Source organism: Nerophis lumbriciformis, linkage group LG22 (assembly GCF_033978685.3).
Source record: "Nerophis lumbriciformis linkage group LG22, RoL_Nlum_v2.1, whole genome shotgun sequence".
Classification (NCBI taxonomy): Eukaryota; Metazoa; Chordata; class Actinopteri; order Syngnathiformes; family Syngnathidae; genus Nerophis; species Nerophis lumbriciformis.
The window spans coordinates 2763565-2783375 of record NC_084569.2 but is presented as its reverse complement, the minus strand read 5'-3'; the positions used below and the strand labels follow the sequence as shown (position 1 = coordinate 2783375).

At 42.9% G+C, this 19811-nt stretch overlaps 1 protein-coding gene across 1 annotated transcript in view; it reads right to left on the bottom strand.

Annotated features, from left to right (window-relative positions):
- Positions 1-1281: 1281 nt before the first annotated feature.
- LOC140676618 (zinc finger protein RFP-like) overlaps positions 1282-19811 on the bottom strand; it is a 28359-nt gene continuing 9829 nt past the window's right edge. The window contains exons 2-7 of the mRNA XM_072915751.1: positions 15246-15524; positions 11283-11360; positions 10931-11188; positions 10703-10850; positions 10593-10619; positions 1282-2468 (exon numbers count right to left, since the gene is read on the bottom strand). Of these exons, the coding sequence (XP_072771852.1) occupies positions 1924-2468; positions 10593-10619; positions 10703-10850; positions 10931-11188; positions 11283-11360; positions 15246-15524 (1335 nt within the window). The 3' untranslated portion in view covers positions 1282-1923. The remainder of the gene's footprint in view (positions 2469-10592; positions 10620-10702; positions 10851-10930; positions 11189-11282; positions 11361-15245; positions 15525-19811) is intronic.

Genomic DNA, 19811 nt, shown 5'->3' with positions numbered 1-19811 from the left:
ATCAGGTTTCTTTCGACAGTTACAGTCTTTGTTGGTTTTGGAGTCGCTCTGTCTGGGGGCCGACGGCTCATTTGCAATTGTTTTGTTGTGGTTTGAGATGATTTGTCGTATATTGTTCATGCAGCTGTAGCTCAATTTAATGTTGTTCTTGTTGAATACTTTTCTTAGGGTGTGTGTTTTTGTTTGTTTTCATTATATTTGTTTGCTTGTGAATGTGGGCTATCCATGAACTACTTATTATGTTGAAGGGGGGCAGGAAATAGAAGATGTCCTTCATCCTGTTCCTTCTCAAGCATCGGTGTGTAAGTGGGTGTTTTGTGGCTAAAGTTGAATCATCAATGAAGGAGATCAATTAAAATGACAATAGAAGTATGGCCAGTCAAATTCATAAAAAACTTAACTTTCAGTCAATCATCAATATTTTAATCAAATTCAGGTGATTTGACCTAACTTTGTTGACCAAATGCAGAATTCTGTCATTTTCCTTACTTTCTTCATGATTAAAGCTTGGATTCTATTAAAAAAAACAACTATTAATGTAATAGGAAGCCAGCAGTCAAATATGACGGGCTGGCATTTAAATAGACAGAAAGTCATCATTTTCTTTGAAAGAAACTATTTACCTGAACCCGGAGCAGTCGGTCTCACCAGGTCCGCTGGGTTGCCCTCACGGTTCAGCCGAGTCCACGGTCAAGTGAGGCTTTGTGTCAGAGGTTTTGCCATGTTATTGAATATTCAACATTATTGTCTTTGAGGTCCCAAATGTGTTTGCTGAGTTCTGTGGTATTTCGCAGGTTTTTGTTCCTGAAAGAAGCCTTGTGATTGTTCCATCTGGTTTTGAATTCTCCCTCGGTTAATCCTACATATGTGTCGGATGTGTTAATGTCCTTGCGTATTACCTTAGATTGGTAGACAACTGATGCTTGTAAGCACCCCCCGTTGAGAGGGCAATCAGGTTTCTTTCGACAGTTACAGTCTTTGTTGGTTTTGGAGTTGCTCTGTCTGGGGGCCGACGGCTCATTTGCAATTGTTTTGTTGTGGTTTGAGATGATTTGTCGTATATTGTTCATGCAGCTGTAGCTCAATTTAATGTTGTTTTTGTTGAATACTTTTCTTAGGGTGTGTGTTTTTGCTTGTTTTCATTATATTTGTTTGCTTGTGAATGTGGGCTATCCATGAACTACTTATTATGTTGAAGGGGGCAGGAAATAGAAGATGTCCTTCATCCTGTTCCTTCTCAAGCATCGGTGTGTAAGTGGGTGTTTTGTGGCTAAAGTTGAATCATCAATGAAGGAGATCAATTAAAATGACAATAGAAGTATGGCCAGTCAAATTCATAAAAAACTTAACTTTCAGTCAATCATCAATATTTTAATCAAATTCAGGTGATTTGACCTAACTTTGTTGACCAAATGCAGAATTCTGTCATTTTCCTTACTTTCTTCATGATTAAAGCTTGGATTCTATTAAAAAAACAACTATTACTGTAATAGGAAGCCAGCAGTCAAATATGACGGGCTGGCATTTAAATAGACAGAAAGTCATCATTTTCTTTGAAAGAAACTATTTACCTGAACCCGGAGCAGTCGGTCTCACCAGGTCCGCTGGGTTGCCCTCACGGTTCAGCCGAGTCCACGGTCAAGTGAGGCTTTGTGTCAGAGGTCAGGTGAGCTGGAGTGGACACTCTGGACAGAAGTGAGGAGGACACATGCCCCAGGCGGCGTGGCAGTGGGCAGAAGTGTGTGTCAGTGTGTGTGTGAATGGGTGAATGTGTCTCCCGGTGCCTGGTGGATGAACACAATAAGCCGCTGTGTGGCTGCGAGCAACCCCACACCCCCTCCTCGGTCTCAATGCCAAGACGTTATTCCAGTCTTTCATTGGCGTGTAGCGATATGAAATACATTGTAGACACTTTCGTTCTATCTAGATGCTGCATACGCTGGAAGTGATGATTAAGGGGTGAGCGTTCCTGCCTCCGTGCAGTCGCCCGGGGTTGAAAAAGGGATGCAAGCTGTCAGTGAAGGTGTCTGTGAAGGAGTGAATGTGAACGCCCGTCTCCGCACAGTAGAAGGACACGCGGCCTGCGGGGTAGTCCACAAAGACGCCCACTTTCCTGGGCTTCTGCTCCAGCGCCACTGCGGTGACCGGAGCAGAGTTGGCCACGTACTGTCCCCCCGCTTTCAAGCTCAAAGTCCAGAAGCCGTTGGCGGGACAGACGGTGAACCTGCCCTTCCTGTTGATGGACTGTCGGACCACGCCCAGGCTCCACTCCGTCTTCTCCCCCACCTCCACCTCCCAGTAGCACCGCCCGCGGCCGATGCTCTCCTTGGCCAGGACGTTGGCCACGCGGTCGAAGCGTTTGGGGTGCTGGGGCACCTCGTGGCACTTGTCCGTCTGCCTCACCTGCTTCCTGTCCTCGGACACGGCGAGGGACGGGTGAGCGGTCTTGGCGCTCAGGTTGATGTCCACTGCAACACAGGGAAGGTCCAATTCAGCAATGATTGTCACACACACACACCAGATTATTCTCTGCATTTGACCCATCACCCTTGATCACCCCCCTGGGAGGTGAGGGGAGCAGTGAGCAGCAGCAGTGGCCGCGCCCGGGAATCATTTCTGGTGATTTGTTAGAATAATTATGTATATATTATCACACTAACTTTAGTATGCTTAAAGTCCGTTGCTTTAGTTATTAGCTATTGTGCTCAAGTTGGACTTTTTCTAATCTATGCAAGGACAAAAACTTCTTGTCTGAGGGGTGGCCTCAGCCGCCGTAGATGTTATCTTTGTTTTAGCCCGCTAACAGCCAAGGACTTCAAGGACCTCAACGAAGATAAGATGACAGCACGCAGACAAATCAGAGACTTCAAGGACCTCAGCGAAGATAAGATGACAACACGCAGACGAAGCGAAGACAAGGCGGAATCACAAGGCCCCCCAGCACATTCCGTCACGTATCGTGCGTCCTGGACCTGCTTTGCATAATATACGTGACCACTCCTTTTAGAGGCGGCCTTAGTGTTGTTGACTGTGGAACTCCTGAATAAATAGAGGGACGCAGGAGCTGAACCTTAGAGCGTAGTGACTAAGTGTTCAGCTCCATGTGTTCTCCTCATGAGCTAAATTGAACTCTGTCAATGCATGATTCCTTGCTTCTTGTCTGATTAATAGATGTCATCAGTGCTTGAACCTGACATGATTTAACCCCCAATTCCAAGCCTTGATGCTGAGTGCCAAGCAGGGAGGTAATGGCTCCCATTTTTATAGTCTTTGGTATGACTCGGCCGGGGTTTGAACTCACAACCTACCCATCTCAAGGCGGACACTCTAACCACTTGTACTGAGTTGAGAAAGTAAAGTGAATTATACTTCTATAGCGCTTTTCTCTAGAGACTCAAAGCCCTTTACATAGTGAAACCCATTGTCTACATCTGGAAGCTACCACAATAGACGCAAGGACTTCAAGGACCTCAACGAAGATAAGATGACAACACGCAGACGAAGCGAAGACAAGGCGAAATCACAAGGCCCCCCAGCACATTCCGTCACGTATCGTGCGTCCTGGACCTGCTTTGCATAATATACGTGACCACTCCTTTTAGAGGCGGCCTTAGTGTTGTTGACTGTGGAACTCCTGAATAAATAGAGGGACGCAGGAGCTGAACCTTAGAGCGTAGGGCGAGACTGTGACTAAGTGTTCAGCTCCATGTGTTCTCCTCATGAGCTAAATTGAACTCTGTCAATGCATGATTCCTTGCTTCTTGTCTGATTAATAGATGTCATCAGTGCTTGAACCTGACATGATTTAACCCCCAATTCCAAGCCTTGATGCTGAGTGTCAAGCAGGGAGGTAATGGCTCCCATTTTTATAGTCTTTGGTATGACTCGGCCGGGGTTTGAACTCACAACCTACCCATCTCAGGGCGGACACTCTAACCACGAGTACTGAGTTGTGAAGTAAAGTGAATTATACTTCTATAGCGCTTTTCTCTAGAGACTCAAAGCGCTTTACATAGTGAAACCCATTGTCTACATCTGGAAGCTACATTTTAAAGCAGTGTGGGCGGCACTGGGGGAAAGGTGGGTAAAGTGTCTTGCCCAAGGACACAACGGCAGTGACTAAGATGGTGGGAGTGGGGATCGAACCTGGAACCCTCCAATTTCTGGCACCAAGCCACACCGTTCCGGTTTTCTCGTCGTATTCTGTAAAATCTTGCCAATGATTAAGTACCAATGATTGTGGTATGATTGTCACACACACACTAGGTGTGGTGAAATTTGTCCTCTGCATTTGACCCATCACCCTTGATCACCCCCCGGGGAGGTGAGGGGAGCAGTGAGCAGCAGCAGTGGCCGCGCCCGAGAATCATTTCTGGTGATTTGTTAGAATAATTATGTATATATTATCACACTAACTTTAGTATGCTTAAAGTCCGTTGCTTTAGTTATTAGCTATTGTGCTCAAGTTGGACTTTTTCTAATTTATGCAAGGACAAAAACTTCTTGTCTGAGGGGTGGCCTCAGCCGCCGTAGATGTTATCTTTGTTTTAGCCCGCTAACAGCCAAGGACTTCAAGGACCTCAACGAAGATAAGATGACAACACGCAGACGAAGCAGAGACTTCAAGGACCTCAGCGAAGATAAGATGACAACACGCAGACGAAGCGAAGACAAGGCGAAATCACAAGGCCCCCCAGCACATTCCGTCACGTATCGTGCGTCCTGGACCTGCTTTGCATAATATACGTGACCACTCCTTTTAGAGGCGGCCTTAGTGTTGTTGACTGTGGAACTCCTGAATAAATAGAGGGACGCAGGAGCTGAACCTTAGAGCGTAGGGCGAGACTGTGACTAAGTGTTCAGCTCCATGTGTTCTCCTCATGAGCTAAATTGAACTCTGTCTCTGCATGATTCCTTGCTTCTTGTCTGATTAATAGATGTCATCAGTGCTTGAACCTGACATGATTTAACCCCCAATTCCAAGCCTTGATGCTGAGTGCCAAGCAGGGAGGTAATGGCTCCCATTTTTATAGTCTTTGGTATGACTCGGCCGGGGTTTGAACTCACAACCTACCCATCTCAGGGCGGACACTCTAACCACTTGTACTGAGTTGAGAAAGTAAAGTGAATTATACTTCTATAGCGCTTTTCTCTAGAGACTCAAAGCGCTTTACATAGTGAAACCCATTGTCTACATCTGGAAGCTACATTTTAAAGCAGTGTGGGCGGCACTCGGGGAAAGGTGGGTAAAGTGTCTTGCCTAAGGACACAACGGCAGTGACTAAGATGGTGGGAGTGGGGATCGAACCTGGAACCCTCCAATTTCTGGCACCAAGCCACACCGTTCCGGTTTTCTCGTCGTATTCCGTAAAATCTTGCCAATGATTAAGTACCAATGATTGTGGTATGATTGTCACACACACACTAGGTGTGGTGAAATTTGTCCTCTGCATTTGACCCATCACCCTTGTTCACCCCCTGGGAGGTGAGGGGAGCAGTGAGCAGCAGCGGTGGCCGCGCCCGGGAATCATTTTTGGTGATTTAATCCCCAATTCCAAGCCTTGATGCTGAGTGCCAAGCAGGGAGGTAATGGCTCCCATTTTTATAGTCTTTGGTATGGTTTGAACAAGAACGTGAACGTAGTTGTTAACTTCTTTTTGCACTTGTACAAACCCCAAAAGCAGTGAAGTTGTCGCGTTGTGTAAATGGTAAACAAAAAGAAAATACAACAAATCCTTTTCAACTTATATTCAATTGAATAGACTGCAAAGACAAGATATTTAACGTTTAAACTGGAAAACTTTGTTATTTTTGCAAATATTAGCTCATTTGGAATTTGATGCCTGCAACATGTTTCATAAAAGCTGGCACAAGTTGCAAAAAAGAGTGAGAAAGTTGAGGAATGCTCATCAAAGACTTATTTGGAACATCCCACAGGTGAACAGGCTAATTGGGAACAGGTGGGTGCCATGATTGGGTATAAAAGCAGCTTCCATGTCATTCACAAACAAGGACGGGGCGAGGGTCACCACTTTGTCAACAAATGCCTGAGCAAATTGTTTAAGAACAACATTTCTCAACAAGGAATTTAGGGATTTCACCATCTACGCTCCGTAATATCATCAAAAGGTTGAGAGAATCTGGAGAAATCACTGCTCGTAAGCCATGATATTACGCACCTTGGATCCCTCAGGCGGTACTGCATCAAAAACCAACATCAGTGTGTAAAGGATATCACCACAAGGGCTCAGGAAAACTTCAGAAAACCACTGTCAGTAACTACAGTTTGTCGCTACATCTGCAAGTGCAAGTTAAAACTCTACTATTCAAAGCCAAAGCCATTTATCAACAACACCCAGAAACGCCGCCGGCTTCGCTGGGCCCGAGCGCATCTAAGATGGACTGATCCATCCATCCATTTTCTACCGCTTGTCCCTCTAGGGATTGCGGGGCGGGGGTTCTGGAGCCTATCTCAGCTGCATTTGGGCGGAAGGCGGGGTACACCCTGGATAAGTCACCACCTCATCACAGAGATGGACTGATGCAAATTGGAAAAGTGTTCTGTGGTCTGACGAGTCCACATTTCAAATTGTTTTTTGGAAACTGTGGACGTTGTGTCCTCCAGAACAACGTCGTGTCCTCCGCACCAAAGAGGAAAAGAACCATCCGGACTGTTCTAGGGTGAAAGTGTAAAAGGCAGCATGTGTGATGGTATGGGGGTGTATTAGTGGCCAAGACATGGGTAACTTACACATCTGTGAAGGCACCATTAATGCTGAAAGGTACATACAGCAACATATGTTGCCATCCAAGTAACGTTATCATGGACGCCCCTGCTTATTTCACCAAGACAATGCCAAGCCATGTGTTACAATGGCGTAGCTTCATAGTAAAAGAGTGCGGGTACTAGACTGGCCTGCCTGTAGTCCAGACATTGAAAATATGAAGGCTAAAATATGAAAAGGGAGACTGTTGAACAACTTAAGCTGTACATCAAGCAAGAATGGGAAATATTTCCACTTCAAAAATGTGGGTGATGAGGGTGAGCAGTATAAGGACCAGTGCACCCAAGGATCCTGCGCCGGAACGTAATCCTATGTTACGTAGTAAGCTTCCCGTGTCTGGCTTCCCTCCCGCGTACTTGACCTCTCCCTGTGACTTCCTTGTTCCCGTGTCTCATGTCTCTTTGTGTTCCCGTGCCTTCCGTCGTCGAGCTGTGTGCCTCGACTCTCCTGTGGACTTTGTACTGCCTCCCTCGATCCTCGACCCCCTGCTTGGACACGGACCCTTTGGACGCCTCGCTCTATTCCCCGACAACCTGCCTGGCTCATGGACCTTCCTCTGCTTAGCCCCTTTGGACTTGTCTGCTTCCTCATCCAACAATTACGGTAATACTCAACACTTAATCATTCATACACTTCGTCTCACACCATACACCCCTTGGGTTTTGTCACACACCATTCCTGTGTTAGTTGATTCAGATTATTGTTTGTTATTATATGTATATATCAGTGACGTGCGGTGAGGTTGATGGCTGGTGAGGCACTGACTTCATCACAGCCAGATTTACAAACATATGAACCCTAAAGAGTATCTTATTCACCATTTGATTGGCAGCAGTTAACGGGTTATGTTTAAAAGCTCATACCAGCATTCTTCCCTGCTTGGCACTCAGCATCAAGGCTTGGAATTGGGGGTTAAATCACCAAAAATTATTCCCGGGCGCGGCGCCGCTGCTGCCCACTGCTCCCCTCACCTCTCAGGGGGTGAACAAGGGAATGGGTCAAATGCAGAGAACAAATTTCATTACACCTAGTGTGTGTGTGACAATCATTGCTACTTTAACTTAACTTTAACTTTACACATACAAACTGTAGCACACAAAAAAGCACATTTAATAAAAAAAAAACGTTATTATGGTCTTACCTTTACTTATAAATGAAGTCCATGCACCGCAACTAAAGCCCTCACTTCAACTTTCCACGTGCAAGATTGAATCTATTTAAAAAAGTGTAACCGAGGGTTTATAAATGTGGCCTATACTGTATGAAACTACAAAATAACAAACACGGAGGCTCCAGTTTACACGAGGACCACTTTATTTACCTTCTTTCAAAAACCTCCGCAACGTGACATCACTTCCGCTCTTAGCGCCTTCAAAATAAGAGCTCAAGGCATATACTGTATAACAGCGCATAACAGGAACTTAACATCACAAAGAGGAAAGCCCATGAAAATAGGTTACAAAAGTTATTTAATAAGAAGCCAAAATAGTGCAAAAACAATAATGTTCGTGTTGGAGGAGTTGTGAATCTAATGTTGTGTCCCTGCAGTCATTCACAACTCCTCCAACACCAACATTATTGTTTTTGCACTTTTTGGCTTCTTATGAAATAATTTTTTTAAATAGATTCAATCTTGCACGTGGAAAGTTTAAGTGTGGGCTTTAGTTGATATAACAATTCTACGGCGGGGGTGCAGGAGGCGAGCCTCAGCCAGTGCGTCTTTTGCAGCCGTTTTATGATCGCTCAGCATAAGAAATACTTTACACACATACAGTTTTTGACAAAATACCCTGTACATTATATACCTCAGCTAACTAAACTATGGAAATGTATAATATAATTCATATAGCAATACAGTCTCACTGCACAGCAGGCCAGCAGTTAGCCGAGTCCGTCCATGTTGAGGCACTGAGTGACGTGCCTCAACTGGCTGCTGATCACCGCACCGTCTCTTCTCAGTATTTGAACGGCAAATGTGAAAATTCAGCGATTTTGAATAAAAATAATCTAAAACTGGTGAAGTTAAATGGAAAATAACTTTATAGTATAATCACTGGATACATATAACAATTTAATTTATTTTCTTTCTTGTTACATTTTTTTGGGGCCTCACCTGCCTCTAGTGATTGCACGTCACTGGTATATAGTGAATATATATAATAAAATACATAGAGCTATACCGCCCCCTTGTGGAACTGTGCCGTCACTACTCCTCCTGTAAACGTAACTTTAAATTCTAAGTTAATGATTATTTGCAAAAAACACCAAAGTTTCTCGGTGGGAACATGAAATATCTTGTCTTCGCAGTCTATTCAATTGAATATAAGTTGATTTATTCTCTTTTTATTTACCATTTACACAACGTGACAACTTCACTGCTTTTGGGTTTTGTACATATATAATATTTGTAATATTTTCTGTGCGTTTTCAATTTATATTAAAAAATGCATTTCCAATATTCATTAAAGAAAACATTTGATAGAATTACAAACTTTGGGAAAAAAATGCTATAAGTGAGGCCCCCCTGCAACACAAATTAACGTTAATCAATTGATACACTTAAAAAGCTTGATATCAAATGTTACCTACAACATTACATGATGGCAAAAGTTGAGTATTTCTGCTTCCAATCATTTCTATGATCAAAGCGAAAAAAGTGGGAAGTAACAAACGAACCCAAATACATACTTGCCAACCTTGAGACCTCCGATTTCGGGATGTGGGGGGGTGGGGGGTGGGGGCGTGGTCGGGGGCGTGGTTGTGGGCGTGGTTAAGATATATATATATATATATAAGAAATACTTGACTTTCAGTGAATTCTAGCTATATATATATATATATATATATATATATATATATATATATATATATATATATATATATATATATATATATATTATTATTATATATATATATATATATATATATATATATAAATAAAATAAATACTTGAATTTCAGTGTTCATTTATTTACACATATACACACACATAACACTCATCTACTCATTGTTGAGTTAAGGGTTGAATTGTCCATCCTTGTTCTATTCTCTGTCACTATTTCAGAACACACACATTATACAAATATACATTATAAAATCAATAAGAAAACGGGAGCTCTAATTTGGGAGTCTGAATTAGGATCAGAAGTTCCTATATAAACATTGCGCACTCACGTCGCCTTTTTGTATTGATTACTGCAGCTGTGCGCTGGATTCATTCACAAATACAAACTACAACTCACAAACACTTTAGAGTTAGGCTCCACCATCAGAATGTGTACTTAAACTTATAAAGATCACATGGATATTATTCAGTGAGTTGATTCACCAAAACTAACCTGTTATACAGGAGGAAAAAGCACACAGGACGTTTCAATTGTTCACAGACTGGTCGCGCTCATCAGAATGACAAGACACTTCCGGTCTGCAGGTGATAGCATTCAATTGGGAAGAAACGCCCTACTGCCCCCTACTGACCAATGTGAATACTGATAAATGTGTAATGACAGCTCCAAAAACGAATTCAAACCACAAAATAAACTAAATAAATCAACACAAAAATGTGACACATTATGGGTGGGTCACGTGTGCATGTACAACAGGCTGTCAACACGTCACTCAGGTCCGCATGGAGCTGGAGGGGGCGTGGCCTCCAGCTCCGCCTGAATTTCGGGAGATTTTCGGGAGAAAATTTGTCCCGGGAGGTTTTCGGGAGAGGCGCTGAATTTCGGGAGTCTCCCGGAAAATCCGGGAGGGTTGGCAAGTATGCCCAAATATGTAATAATTGATGTGCAGGTAAAGACTCACCTATGTATCGCTCAATTCTTTTCAGTTCTGTTAAGTGAAGAGAAATGCAGAATATCGGTGAATGAGATTATCGATTGCTTCATTAGGAATATGTCAAGTGTATTTTTCACCTGATTTGGAGAGCCTGTGGACTTCCACTTTCATCTTTGCCATCAGTTCTGACAGGGATCTCCTGGTGAACCCCACACAAGGGTCCGTTTCTATAGTAACCATGGACCAATCCTTCGTCTGGACTGTGCGGCCGGACGGAGCAATGTTCTGCATAGAAACCCAGGTGATCAACACTGGTAATGACCACGGGGGGAAGTCAAAGCTGAAGAAGTGGAGAATGTGCCTACACTGATATCTTTATTGGATTCCTCCTGCTGATCGGAGGTTTCTTTAGAAACCGAAGGGTCAGAAATCGGGTCGGCCATCTCCTTCTTCAGTTCACGGATCTCCTGTTCCAGTTCTGTCACCAGAGTATCCACTTTCTTCTGCTCCTCCCTTTGGCACTGCTCTATGGCCAACACCAAGGCTTTGTGGTTCTTCTCCATGGCGCTCACCATGGCCGAGAATACCTTCTGGCTCTCTCGCACCTCTCTCAAGTAAGAGCTCTGATTGGACCACAGAAAGGTAAGCACGTTACAGGTGGGAATAATTATCTCCTAACTGTTAAGTTGTTTTGGGGGTTGTTGTTTTCAAACCAACCTTTTGGAGCTCAAGAGAACTTTTTAGCCTCTCTACCTTCTGTAGCCTCTCTTGAATCATTTGCTCAACATTCATAACCTGCACACAACAACCAATAATAATCAATAACATGGTGAAGTTATGTTGTATTGGCCACCTGAGCACTGCACTGGTTGGTTGTGGGTTGCACTGTGGGCTCGGTGTTGTCATTATAGGACATACTTGCCAACCTTGAGACCTCCGATTTCGGGAGGTGGGGAGTGGGGGAAGGCGTGGTCGGGGGTGGGGTGGGGGGCGTGGTTGGGGCGGGGGCGTGGTAGGGGCGTGGTTAAGAGGGGAGGAGTATATTTACAGCTAGAATTCACCAAATCAAGTATTTCATATATATATATATATATATATATATATATATATATATATATATATATATATATATATATATATATATATATATATATATATATATGTCTTAATAAGGTTATCCAAAAAATAGTGCTCGATACCGTAGTAGAGCGCAATATATGTATGTGTGGGAAAAAAATCACAAGACTATTTCATCTCTACAGGCCTGTTTCATGAGGGGGGGTACCCTCAATCGTCAGGAGATTTTAATGGGAGCATTCGCATACCATGGTTTGTATAGGGCACAGAGTGGGTGGGTACAGGCTGGCCTAGGGGCGTGGTGAAACCCAACACAACACTCCAATACGTGCACCATGACAGCAACCACCCACCCACCACCACGACGAAACCCAACACAACACTCCAATACGTGCACCATGACAGCAACCATCCACCCGCCACCACGAAAAGAATACCTACCGGAATCAATAAAAGGCTATCGATGCTGTCATCTAGCAAAGGTGAATTTGACCAAGCAACCCCCCCGTACCAAAAAGCCCTTGATGAAAGCGGATACAATTTCACCCTCACCTATGAACCCACGCCAGGAAACCAGCCAAAAAAGAACAGAAAACGAAACGGCATCATCTGGTACAACCCCCCATACAGCAAAAACGTCTCAACGAACATTGGACACAAATTCCTCAACCTGATTGACAAACACTTTCCCAAAGACAACAACCTAAGAAAAGTATTCAACAAGAACAACATCAAATTGAGCTACAGCTGCATGAACAATATACGACAAATCATCTCAAACCACAACAAAACAATTGCAAATGAGCCGTCGACCCCCAGTCAGAACGACTCCAAAACCAACAAAGCATGTAACTGTCGAAAGAAACCTGATTGCCCCCTCAACGGGGGATGCTTACAAACATCAGTTGTCTACCAATCTAAGGTAATACGCAAGGACATTAACACATCCGACACATATGTAGGATTAACCGAGGGTGAATTCAAAACCAGATGGAACAACCACAAGGCTTCTTTCAGGAATAAAAACCTGCGAAATACCACAGAACTCAGCAAACACATTTGGGACCTCAAAGACAATAATGTTGAATATTCAATAACATGGCAAATTCTTGCATCCAGCACACCTTACAATAGTGGTAATAAAAGATGCAACCTATGCTTGAAAGAGAAACTGTTTATTATTTACCGTCCAGACCTGTCATCCCTCAACAAGCGCAGCGAAATTGTAACAACATGCCGCCATAGACGGAAACACCTCCTAGGTAACAAATGAACCAATCACCACGCCCCTAGGCCAGCCTGTACCCACCCACTCTGTGCCCTATATAAACCATGGTATGTGAATGCTCCCATTAAAATCTCCTGACGATTGAGGGTACCCCCCCTCATGAAACAGGCCTGTAGAGATGAAACAGTCTTGTGATTTTTTTTCCCCACACATACATACATATATATATATATATATATATATATATATATATATATATATATATATATATATATATATATATATATATAAGAAATACTTGACTTTCAGTGAATTATATATATATATATATATATATATATATATATATATATATATATATATATATATATATATAAATAAAAGAAATACTTGAATTTCAGTGTTCATTTATGTACACATATACACACACATAACACTCATCTACTCATTGTTGAATTAAGGGTTGAATTGTCTATCCTTGTTCTATTCTCTGTCACTATTTTTCTAACCATGCTGAACACCCTCTCTGATGATGCATTGCTTTGTGGCACGCACAAAAGTGCTTTCATCAAATGCACGAGAGTCTGGAATCTTCCATCTCTCCCTAGCATGGCCCAAAACCGGTCAATCTTTGCTTCCTGAGGAAGATCTTTACTGCCAAGCACTTGGTAGTCCACTACTTCTTCCCGGAGGCTATCCAGGTCCAATCGCAGCTGCGGCTTGGAACTTACAAGCTGTTATGAGAGTAGCGTATGTGTGTGTGTGTGTGGCCCTTTAATAGGTGACAGCATGTGAGGTGAGTGACGTCAGTGAGTGTGTGGGCGAGAGAAGAGAGGGAGCGGTAGCGTGAGTGCGGGCGGGGACTAGTTTGTTTTGCGTTGGATTGGTTGTGTGCAAGCAATCAATAAAGCAAGATTTGCAACTAATCGCTGGACTCATCATTCACCCTAAAGTCGTCCGCTGTGGAGACCCACTGAAGGGTGTTGCCCCGAGCATACATCGGCCCAGGAGAAGTGTCTCCCCTGCACTCTTCGACTACGGTCTGGGAATTTCTTCATCTTACTCGTCGTCGGCGTCGCCACGGCTGTATCTTCCTCGTTCGTCTGCTTCGTCTCCTTGTTGTGTGCGCAGTTGTGCACTGCACTTTCTAAAAGCCGTATATGTTATTGATGTTATAGATGGCAGTATTGTCCTGTTTAAGAGTGTCACAACATTGCTGTTTACGGCAGACAAACTGCTTTACGGTAGACAAAAACGTGACTGCTGTTGTTGTGTGTTGTTACCGCGCTGGGAGGACGTTAATGAAACTGCCTAACAATAAACCCACATAAGAAACCAAGAACTCGCCCTCCATCATTCTACAGTTATAACGTGATTGGGCAGGCACGCTGTTTATATTGTGGGAAAGCGGACTCAGGTCCGCATGGAGGCCACACCCCCTCCAGCTCCGCCTGAATTTCGGGAGATTTTGGGGAGAAAATTTGTCCCGGGAGGTTTTCGGGAGAGGCGCTGAATTTCGGGAGTCTCCCGGAAAATCCGGGAGGGTTGGCAAGTATGTTATAGGAAGCACGTGGCAGGGTGAGCTTGTTTACTGTGTTTTACATCTTTTGCATCCATCCATCCATTGTTATCTAATCACCTGTCGCCTTTATTAGCAGCAGCCGGCACGAGACACGGCAGTTGGAGTGGGGGCCAGAGGGAGAGAGACACGCACTGAGGGAAAGACAATTTCCTGGAAAGCTACCACTATTTATGAAAACAAACCAGTGTTGTACCCTGAAATCCAAGCTCTCGTGGCAGTGTGTGGTGGTCCGCAGAACCCACTAGAGGGCAACCTCTACAATGTTTATTACGGTCTTTCTTTTAATTAGTATTGTTATTATTTAAGTGTGTCCTGTTTAGCCACTCAGGGCAAATCATATTATTGTTGTACAAAACCCAAAACCAGTGAAGTTGGCGGCGTTTCTGGGTGTTGTTGATAAATGGCTTTGGCTTTGCATAGTAGTGTTTTAACTTGCACTTACAGATGTAGCGACCAACTGTAGTTACTGACAGGAGTTTTCTGAAGTGTTCCTGAGCCCATGTGGTGATATCCTTTTCACACTGATGTCGCTTTTTGATGCAGTACCGCCTGAGGGATGGAAGGTGTGTAATATCATGGCTTACGTGCAGTGATTTCTCCACATTATCTGCACCTTTTGATGATATTACGGAGCGTAGATGGTGAAATCTCTAAATTCCTTGCAATAGCTCGCTGAGAAATGTTGTTCTTAAACTATTTGCTCACGCATTTGTTGACAAAATGGTAACCCTGTTGGCTAACAAACGACAGTGCTGATCAAAACAATACTTTCTAAGGAAAAGGGATCAAGTACCGTCTCTTCCTCTGGAGGTTTCTCCGGCCTGGTCTTCTTGTAGTTTTCCGAGATATCAGCCAGGATGTGGTTGATGCTGAGCTCAGGCCTGGAGGGGAACAGCCTGCGGCACTGTGGACAGTACCTAGACTGGTGTCGGGTCCAGAAGTCGCTGAGACAGGACAGACAGAAGCTGTGTCCACACGGTGTGGTGACTGGACTGCTGAAGACGTCCTTACACAAAGAGCACAGGAAGGACTTCTCGGGGAGGAGGCCGGTGGTGGAGGCCATTGGAGCAGGCTGGAAACAGGACGTGAAATGTTCATACAGAACTAGATTAGAGTGGAAAAGTTATGTTTAGTTTTCTGACCTGAAAAGCAAAATAATAATAATAATAGATTTTTTTTGTAAAAAGCACTTTACATTGAGTAAACAACCTCAAAGTGCTACAGTGTATAAAAAAATAAAATAAAAAGATAATAAAAAATAAAGAAAGAAGGGTTTTTAAGCCTTTTTTAAAAGCATCCACAGTCTGTGGTGCCCTCAGGTGGTCAGGGAGAGCGTTCCACAGACTGGGAGCGGCGGAGCAGAAAGCCCGGTCTCCCATTGTTCGTAGCTTTGTCCTCGGAGGTTGGAGGAGGTTAGCCTGTCCGGAGCGGAGGTGTGGTGTGGAGGATTTGGGGGTGAGCAGTTCTTTGAGGTAGAGGGGGGCATTTCCATGGAGGCACTGGTGGGTTAGTAGGGAGACTTTGTATTCAATCCTGAGTGGATCAGGAAGCCAGTAAAGGGATTTGAGAGTTGGTGTGATATGGTCATATTTCCGCACTCTCATCAGGACATACTTGCCAACCTTGAGACCTCCGATTTCGGGAGGTGGGGGGTGGGGCGTGGGCGTGGTTGGGGGCGTGGCTAAGAGGGGAGGAGTATATTTACAGCTAGAATTCACCAAGTCAAGTATTTCATATATATATATATATATATATATATATATATATATATATATATATATATATATATATATATATATATATATATATATATATATATATATATATATATACTTGACTTTCAGTGAATTCTAGCTATATATATAATTATTTTATTATATATATATATAAATAAAAGAAATACTGGAATTTCAGTGTTCATTTATTTACACATATACACACATAACACTCATCTACTCATTGTTGAGTTAAGGGTTGAACTGTCCATCCTTGTTCTATTCTCTGTCACTATTTTTCTAACCATGCTGAACACCCTTTCGCAGGTACCCAGAAAGGTTTCGGGTACCACCAAAAAAACTGAATCTCTGAAGACAGTATACAAATCTGTGTTCAAGGTGTACAAATACTGTTTGTATAATAAGCATGTTATTGTTTACAAATGAGGGTTAAGAGTTCAGTACTAAAAAAAAAAAGAATGTGGCTTAAGTACAGTTTTTTAATTGAGCTGCTGCATTTTTTGGTTGGGTTGTTTATTTATTTTGAGGAACTTCTCCATTTCTAAAAGGGTAGGAATGTAATAGAGTGATCTATGTTTGTCTGTTGCCATCTCCTGGTGAATGTTGGCTATAGCGTACTGGGGTTACTTTTTGGTTGGCCAACGATTTACGTGGTGTTGCGCACCTGACGTCAAGTGTGTGAGTCTGTTCTGAAGTCTACAGTAAAGAGACGTACTTCATCCCCTCGCCTGGTTATTGCCTCCAACTCAATACATTACAACAACATTGCTGTTTACGGCAGACAAACTGCTTTACGGTAGAATAAAACATGACCGCTGTTGTTGTGTGTTGTTGCCGCGCTGGGAGGACGTTAATGAAACCGCCTAACAATAAACCCACATAAGAAACCAAGAACTCGCCCTCCATCATTCTACAGTTATAACGTGTTTGGTCAGGCACGCTGTTTATATTGTGGGAAAGGCTGTTGACACGTCACTCAGGTCCGCATGGAGCTGGAGGGGGCGTGGCTTCCAGCTCCGCCTGAATTTCGGGAGATTTTTGGGAGAATATTTGTCCCGGGTGGTTTTCGGGAGAGGCGCTGAATTTCGGGAGTCTCCCGGAAAATCCGGGAGGGTTGGCAAGTATACATCAGGATCCAAGCAGCACTATTCCTAAAATAGTTTGTTGAGTGTCCCATAATATACTATTTTTTAAGTCTCAAAGGTCCCACATGGTATTGGAAGTGGCCAAATATCTAGCTTCTTGCATTTTAAAAATAAATAAATGCTTTTGAGGTGAATTATACCATGTCCCATTTACTTATATGATTGTGAGCTAGCATGTATTTAAGGACAGTTGCTGGCATGTGTTTGTAATTGGTCACAGAATATCAGTGACGTGCAGTCAGGGCAGGCAGGTGAGGCAGGTGAGGCGGGGCCTCACGAGCCATCATGGAAAGAAAAAACATTTAAAAAGAAAAAAAATTATGTATCCAGTGATTATACTATAAAGTTATTTTCCATTTAACTTCACCAGTTTTAGATTATTTTTATTCAAAATCGCTGAATTTTCACATTTGCCGTTCAAATACTGAGAAGAGACGGTGCGGTGATCAGCAGCCAGTTGAGGCACGTCACTCAGTGCCTCACCATGGATTGCAGACTCGGCTAACTGCTGGCCTGCTGTGCAGTGAGACTGTATTGCTATATGAACTATATTATACATTTCCATAGTTTAGTTAGCTGAGGTATATAATGTACAGTGTATTTTGTCAACAACTGTATGTGTGTAACGTATTTCTTGTGCGATCATAAAACTGCTGCGAAGACGCACTGTGTGAGGCTCGCAGTAATCCCGCCTCATGGTGGTAGAGGGCGCTAGTGATCCCAGAGATCATTCTTGCGACTACTCGGCTGCAGAAGAAGTGACAACAAGCAGCAACAGTTAGCAGCGATCGTTTATTGTTTCCTCTCGTCTGGACTTTTAACATGGAGGATTACATATCTAAAATAAAAAAGTTTTCTAAACTGGACTTTCAATGGAAGCAGGAGGTAATAATTAAAGGAAGATCTCCATCGAGACAGAGATACTTTGAAAACTGAAGAAAGATAAGGAAGACTTCTATAAACAAGTCAGTGCCTCACCAGCCATCAACCTCACCGCACGTCACGGCAGAATATATATTACCCTCACAGCCTGAAGCAGAGAGGGAGGGATCTGGTGGAGAGCTTATACTGTAGTAAATGTCCAAATAACTGTGACGTCACACAGTATGCTCTGTTAAGACTGCAAAACTGCATGCAAACCCATGCTTGAACTTTAGGATTTGACGCTTTGGCGTTGTTTAACACCAGTGACGTGCAGTCACTAGAGGCAGGTGAGGCAGGGCCTCACCTGCCATCATGGAAAGAAAAAAAATGTAAAAAAAAAAAAAAAAAAATTTAATTGTTATATGTATCCAGTGATTATACTATAAAGTTATTTTCCATTTAACTTCACCAGTTTTAGATTATTTTTATTCAAAATCGCTGAATTTTCACATTTGCCGTTCAAATACTGAGAAGAGACGGTGCGGTGAACAGCAGCCAGTCGAGGCACGTCACTCAGTGCCTCAACATGGACGGACTCGGCTAACTGCTGGCCTGCTGTGCAGTGAGACTGTATTGCTATATGAATTATATTATACATTTCCATAGTTTAGTTAGCTGAGGTATATAATGTACAGTGTATTTTGTCAACAACTGTATGTGTGTAAAGTATTTCTTGTGCTGAGCGATCATAAAACTGCTGCGAAGACGCACTGGCTGAGGCTCGCGTAACCCCGCCTCCTGGTGCTGGTTAAGGCACCTTCGCCGCCGACGAGAGCGCCACACCAACCAAAGCCCACACCCAAACCCTCCACGCACAAGACCGAATCCACCCAAAAAAAGTCACTTAACAAGAAGCCAAAAAGTGCAAAAACAACATTGCTCGCGCCGGAGGAGCCGTGAACGACTGCAAGGACACTACATTAGGTACACCTGCAGACTGCAGCACGGATTTCATATTTCATTCATTCACAACTCCTCCAACACCAACACCACTGTTCCCGCACTTATAAGTAAAGGTAAGACCATAATAACGTTTTTTTTTAATTAAATGTGCTTTTTTGTGTGCTACGCAGTTTGTATGTGTAAAGTTAAAGTTAAGTTAAAGCAGGGGCGTCACTAGCTTTTAAGGACAGGGGGGGCTTTGCCCCCAGGAGATGCACAGGATGCAAGCGAATGTTACGCACGAGCACAAAACTTCACAAACGGCTAACAAAGACTTAGAAATTATTCATTGTTATTATTATTATTATTTTTAAATACACGGGACGAAATGAAATGCTCCCCGGGACGATGGCTTTTAACCATATATTTTCTTTTTCTTTTTATGTATTTATTCATTTTACATTTTATATTAAATGTCTTGGTTTTTCCTCCCTCTGAAAATCCTATTAAATGTTTAACAAGCCATCCTATAATAATAAAACAGCTATTAATGTAACAATACAATAAAACAAATATATTTAATGATGTTTTTTTCATTATTTTAACAATAGGCTTATGTATATTACTTTATATAGATTCTACAAGAAACACAAAACTTAAAAAATAAATGAT